This window comes from Cynara cardunculus, assembly GCF_001531365.2.
Source record: "Cynara cardunculus var. scolymus isolate 2C chromosome LG 5, CcrdV1, whole genome shotgun sequence".
NCBI lineage: Eukaryota > Viridiplantae > Streptophyta > Magnoliopsida > Asterales > Asteraceae > Cynara > Cynara cardunculus.
In genome coordinates, this window is record NC_037532.1 from 3,772,315 (window position 1) to 3,779,253 (window position 6,939).

General features: G+C 36.9%; 1 protein-coding gene across 1 annotated transcript; it reads left to right on the top strand.

The window, feature by feature from the left end:
• The first annotated feature begins 2,424 nt into the window (after positions 1-2,424).
• Positions 2,425-5,904, top strand: LOC112513436 (probable inactive receptor kinase At5g58300). The gene is made up of 2 exons (XM_025119703.1): positions 2,425-3,721; positions 5,108-5,904. The coding sequence occupies exons 1-2, from the start codon at positions 2,425-2,427 to the stop codon at positions 5,737-5,739; spliced, it is 1,929 nt and encodes a 642-aa protein (XP_024975471.1). The 3' UTR covers positions 5,740-5,904.
• The last annotated feature ends 1,035 nt before the right edge of the window (positions 5,905-6,939 follow it).

Consider the following 6,939-nt stretch of genomic DNA (forward strand, 5'->3'; position numbering starts at 1 on the left):
TATATTTGTCAAATAACTCTTGTTCCACTTAGTTCCAGGGTGAGAGGGTGAACAAGTCTGTCCCATGTATGTTCCACTTAGTTCCACTTAGTTCCATTTAGAAACACACCAAACATGGGACAAGTGTGTCCTGTCCTGTCCTGTCCCACTCTGTTCCACGTACCAAACGCACCCTTATTGCAGTTTGTCGGTAGTAGACGTTAAAAAAACTACCGGGGGTGAAATGTAATTATCAATTTATTTAGGGTTCAATTTGAAAATTTTAGAAACCGCAATGGGTTTTATTAATCATTCTAAATTCTTTTTTTCAGAGCAAGATTCTCCATTTTCAGAACAAAATGCGTACATTAACTTGTAGTTTATGCATTAAAAGTTGTACATCTATCTGAACTTTACGTCTTCAAAGGTCTGTCCTTAATTATAGTTAAAAACCCCGCTCAAAAAGGGATTATACTCTTTAGTAGGAGTTGATGAGTGGCTCTCTCTCTCTATCTCTCTCTCTCACACACACAACACATACTTACTGTGTGTTCTTCGCTGCGAGTCGAGAATTTCACGAGATTTCTTCTGAAAATTGAGAATTTGAGTTCAATTCCAGTTTGTTGATGCAGATGCAACTCCATATATGACAGGATAGAATGCTTGTGGATTGGAGACGATAGTTTTCGACTTCTATTCGTTTTTTCGATTTCAGCTGAGTAGTTTCCGTTTTTTTCTCTCAGATTAGGATTTGTTATTGTTTTGTTTCGTCGTGAAGAAGATATTGACGGAATTTGAAGTTCTGATGGGGACGTCGGAGCTACACGGGAACAGATTGTCTTAGTGTTCGAAGGTGCGGTAATGTAGTTTCGTTCGGTGGAAGTTCATTTACTTACTGCAATTTTACAAGTTAGTTATGTTAGGTTAAAATGTGTGTGGTAATTTTATATGACAAACAATCATTTGCCGAATGCAATTGACAATTTAGGTATGTTAGGTTGAAATGCCAGTGTAATTTTGTTTGACGAGAAGTTCAATTGCTTCTATCCAAATATCCAATATAATTTTGATGTATCAGGTTATTAACAGAAGTGAAAAGCAAATTATAGGATAATTCATTATTGTATGTATCCAAGTTGATTCGTCTCCTTGCCAATTGGTTTCAAGATACAAGTCCTGAAGATTACTTATATGTAGTCAGACCATAGCAGGATATGATCCATGGGTGACTTACAGAGGTTATAACTTATAACTGTAATTTTGTCTCGCTATTTGGATATTTTTGTTAGAATTTTGTATGTTTTGTGCTTTACACTGCCAATAGGGATTGAGCTGAAAAGAGAAAAAAGTTGGTAGCTGAAAGAAAGGAAAATTAGTTAGGGTGCCATTAGTGGTTGTGTAAACTTGTACTTACAAAAGGAACGTTGTTGATGTAGTAGTTGATTTTTCGGTTCTCATGCATTTGTGTGTTTTTCTTTGTATGGAATTAGGTTACAGAGATAATGTGTTACTTGGTCACTGACAATGTTAATTGCTTTTGAGTGATGGAATCTCAATCAATCACCAGATCCAGCTATCTCAAACTTAATTTACTAGAAGGTGGGAGAACACAAAATGTGAATGTTCTTTGCTTCTTCTGTATTCCATCTTTAATACTCTTTTCACTTTTTTCTCTCTTTTTTCGAACTTTGTTTTTCTTGGTTTTTAAATGTCCTTGGTGTGTATTGTTAAGTGCATCAATTTATCTATATTTTATGAGTCCTTAGCTCGACTGGCAAAACACCAGAGTTCTTAACCTTGGAGTTTGTCTTCTCAACCTTCCTGGACTTAGTCTGGTACTTGGCTTTTTGTAGCGATCAACTATATGAGAACCATGTATATACTCTTGATGTGTTTGAAATCTTTTATATCAAATAATCTGAAGCAGCAGCAGTTTTCATCCTTGCTAGAACCATGCAGTCACGGTTGAAAGTGTACAGTGCATTATGTTCAATAAGTTGCTGCATCTAATGAACATCCTATTCCTATCTAGTTTTCTTCTCTCTTGTCAAACCTTCTAAGCCAAGTTCATTGAAAAGGACCAGTCTTTAGTTTTGGAGCATATTCTTTCTATTCATAATTTGTATTGGGGAATTTTTCATTGGGATAATTGGGTGTATAAAATTGTAAAGGGATATTAGAAAGGTTTCTTTGTCGGTGCTCTTACCGAAGCATGTTTTGGGTAATTAAGGTTTTGGTGTTTGAGTAAAATTTTACCTGTGGTTCGTTCCCTTTACCCAAAAAAAGAGAAAGAAGGTGCTCCTTATATTGTCATTATTTTTCAAATTAATCCATATATACAGCTTGATATGCAGATCTTCTAACTTGGTTCTGTTGTTTATGTGTTGAACCAGGAAAATCACCGACGTACCTCATTATCAAGTTATTACATGTGAATATTTCCCCATGAAACTCTGCTCTCATCAAGTGCTTCAGTCCATCATTGTCATACTTTCCCTGGTGTCTCCTGTGTTCGCTGACTTGAACTCAGATAAACTAGCTCTCCTTGCATTTGCTGATGCTATACCCCATGGTTCAAAGCTCAATTGGAGCAATGCTACTAGTATTTGTAGTTCTTGGCTAGGTATCGTTTGTGCTTCTGATGGCACCGGTGTGTCTGGTGTTCGACTTCCTGCCGTTGGACTCACGGGCCCCATTCCATCCAACACTCTCGGAAAACTAGAAAAACTGGAGGTTCTCAGCCTTAGATTGAATCACCTCAATGGAAAATTACCATCTGATTTACTCTCTCTTCCTTCCCTCCATCATCTTTTCCTTCAACAAAATAACTTCACCAGCAACATTCCAGCCTCCTTTCCTCCCAATATGAGCGTGTTGGATCTCTCATTCAATTCCTTTTCTGGCAACATCCCTGAAACAATCCAGAACTTGACTCAGCTAACTAGATTGAACCTCCAAAATAACTCCCTTTCGGGTTCTATTCCCAATATCACGTTCTCAAGGCTCAAATATCTGAACATAAGCTACAATGATCTCAATGGTAGGATTCCATCTTCCTTCCAAAGTTTCCCAAATTCGTCATTTATGGGGAACTCTTTCTTATGTGGACTACCTCTAAATCCTTGTTCACCAATACTCCCCCCTCCTCCTCCTCCTCCTAATCCTACTCCTCGTCCTTCTTCCCCTGCACCTAGTGTGGGCCCGCAACAAAAAAACTCAAAGAAGCTTCCATTATGGGCTATCATCGCCATAGCGGTTGGAGGTGTAGCACTTATACTTTTGGTTATTATTATTTTTTTCTGCTGTTTGAAGAAAAAGAGAAGGAATACAAGCAGTGTGCGAAAAGGGAAGTCTTCTTCTATTGGTGGAAGGGGTGAGGAGCCTAGGGAAGAATTTGGTGGTGAAGTACAAGAGCCTGAAAATAACAAGATGGTTTTCTTTGAAGGCTGTTCTTATAATTTCGATCTTGAGGACTTATTGCGGGCTTCTGCAGAGGTGCTTGCAAAGGGTAGTTTTGGGACCGCATATAAGGCAACTTTGGAGGAATCGGTAACTGTGGTTGTAAAAAGGTTAAAAGATGTAGTGGTAGGGAAGAAAGAGTTTGAACAGCAAATGGAGATGATAGGGAGAGTTGAGCCACACCCGAATGTTGTGCCTCTTCGTGCTTATTATTACTCGAAAGATGAGAAGCTACTCGTCTACGATTATATCTCAAGAGGCAGCCTGTTGACACTCTTGCATGGTATGTAATTTTCTTTCTTTTCTCCCCTCTTCCCTCTTCCCTCTTCCCTCTCCTCATTCTTCATGTGTTCTTAAGACCAAAGATGCACAAAAAAATCCCAAGTCCAAAGTCCGGCCTGAAAAAGCTCGGGCCTAGTAAGCCTATCCCAGGCCCGGCCTTAAAAGCCCGATCAGGCCAACTTTTTTTCAAGGCCAGGCTAAATCCCGGCTTGAAAAAGAAAAAGAAAACCCGGTTAAGTGTTGACTGAAGAGACTCGATCGAGCCCTCTTTCAACCCCAAAGCCTAGCTAGGCTCAAGCCCGAAAAACCCCAACCTTTTTTATGCTTACTGAAAAACGGGCTTGGAAGGCCTGACCCATGCCTGAAAAAGCCCGGGTTTGTGCTTCTTTACTTAACACATAGCAACCGAGAATAAGGGGTAAAATGCATCAAAAGGCAATGTAACTTGCCTAGAAACAAATAATTTTATTCTCAATTAATGTAACGAAATCTTAAATTTTTTTCTATTTATTATAACGAAGTTTCAAATTTTTATATAACCTGTTAATCTTGCAACATTTGATATCGTGGATATCATGTCTATTATACATGTCACTGCGAATCTCTTTCGTAAACAGGTATCTATGTTATCAAATGTTATAAGATCAGTAGGTTACAAGTCAGAATGGGTACAAATAAAAAAATGTGAAACTTTGTTACATTGATTGAGAAACAAAATATTCTTCACATTAAATAAAAACTAAACCCTTTTATCGCATTTTGGTGCATTTTACCCTGGAATAAAATTGCATATGTAGCGAGCTGTTTATCTTGAAACCAATAATCTTCCATTTAGATATGATTATGTTAAAATGTGCCTGTCATGCTCATGCCTATGCCTGCTATCTATCTACCCTTGATTCTTGAAAAAACTCACTTCGGTGCCGTTTACCAAACGTTTACCTGGGTAAACGCTTACCAAGTCCCTTTACTTTACCGCATGAATATGGCAAGGGCTAATAATCTTACCCGGTAAGAGCAAAGGCAAGAATCGAGTCTTACCCAGTAAGTGAGGACGAGGACTGTTACCATGGTTAGCGCTTACCGGGTAAATTGTTGCATACAATACGTTTTAGTGAATAAAATCTTATCCGGTAAATATTTATAGTGTTGAATTTTACCGGTAAGTGCTTACTCTTTGTCTGTTCTAATACACGCGATTGCTTGATTGCACACACTTTTGCCCTTAGTTTGCTCTCCTTGTTTCTATTACGTAGTAGATCCTACCTGCAGACCCTACTGCACGGATTTTCTGGGGTTGGTTTGGTCTGGTATTAATTTTAATTATATGGATTCGTTGTTGCTAATCCATTGTCCCTCTGCCTAAAAACGTGAAACGGCATTGCAGGAAACCGAGGTGCGGATAGAGCTCTAGTAGATTGGGAAACTAGAGTGAAGATCGCCCTGGGAGCTGCAAGAGGCATCGCCCATATCCATGCTTTCGGTGGCCCTAAGTTCATTCACGGAAACATCAAATCATCGAACGTCCTTATCAACCAAGACGGAGAAGGCTGCATCTCCGATATCGGCTTAGCCCCTCTTGTAAACTTCCCGCCCACCACATCTCGTTACACCGTTGGCTACCGAGCTCCCGAAGTTCTTGATAACCGAAAACACACTCATAAATCCGATGTCTACAGTTTTGGCGTCCTCCTCCTTGAAATGCTCACCGGAAAAAAACCGCTCCAATCTCCGGGTCGAGAAGACATGGTCGACCTCCCGAAGTGGGTCCAGTCGGTGGTGCGGGAGGAATGGACCGCCGAGGTTTTCGATATTGAGCTCATGAAGTTTCAAAACATTGAAGAGGAGATGGTTCAAATGTTGCAGATCGGTATGGCGTGCGTTGTGCTTGCCGCCGATATGCGGCCCACCATCGATGAAGTCGTTAAAATGATCGAAGAAATTCGGTTATCCGACTCCGAAAACCGGCGCTCGTCCGATGAGATCAAACCCAAGGGCGCGAATGGTCGAACCCCTTGATAATTTCACGGTTACTCCTGTAAGTTTATGGCCAAAAAACTCCCATTTTGAAAACCTTCAAACTCAGTTTCCTTTTCTTTCCATTTTTAGGAAGTTGCATTAGGATTAGATTTAGGTTTTGTTTCTCTTAATTTGTTGCAAGATAACAGTTTTCAAGTTGATTGATGATTCTATTTGGTAGCTGTGGCAATTTTATACCAGACAAAACCAGCCAATCTAACTGCATTAATTAAATTGGTATTAATTTAGCTGATATCAATCGGTCAGTAATACTATATCGAATATATAAACTTGGTTTGATACACAGTACTGAAAGTCGTTTACCATGGTATTATCGACTTATTTAACTGTGAATTCTACTCATACCCCCTAATTATTTATTAATTAAATTAATCTATATCTATACTATATTATAAAACATTTGACAAAAACTCTTAAAAACCATTTTTTATGTATAAAGTACTGTTTATTAATGCATGTTACTTAAAACTCAATATTACAAGTAGATTTTGCGTAAGTACAACTTATTAAAGCTTCATATGTGAATTCGTGTAACTAATTGCAGATAAACATAATCAAATACAGGATAAACATCTTACTTTAAATATAAAAAATCTAAAATATAATTAGGATAATCATTGAGTTCTAACAAAATACTTAATTATTATACTTATAAAATGTTATATTATTAAACCAAAAATAAATTATTTCATTATTAAACTTAAATTAAATTATAATAAAAAATAAATTAAAGAAATTACATAAAAAAGAGAATTTTTAAATAGTTGATTTGATATTAACATAGATATATTTTTTTTTCAAATTTATATTTTATTCAAAAATAAAATCATTATTGTTTTTTAAAAACACATAAAATCGTATTATAACATCAACAGAGACAAAAAAAATAAAATAAAACATTAAAATCGAGATGTATCTCGCTGCATTGCGCGAGTACCATTCTAGTTTATTAATTAAATTAATCTATACTATATTATAAAGCATTTGGTAAAAACTCTTAAAAACAACCTTTCGTGCACGAAGTACTGTTTATTAATGCATATTACTTAAAATTCAAGATTACAAATAAATTATGCCTAAGTACAACTTATTAGAGTTCCATGTTTAAATTTATATAACTAACTGCAGATAAACATACTCAAATACAGAATAAACATTTTATTTTAAATATAAAAAAAT

Coding starts and splice junctions, on each gene's coding strand:
- LOC112513436 (XM_025119703.1), top strand. CDS start 2,425: ATGAAACTCTGCTCTCATCAAGTGCTTCAGTCCATCATTGTCATACTT. Junction 3,722..5,107: donor CCTGTTGACACTCTTGCATG/GTATGTAATTTT, acceptor ACGGCATTGCAG/GAAACCGAGGTGCGGATAGA.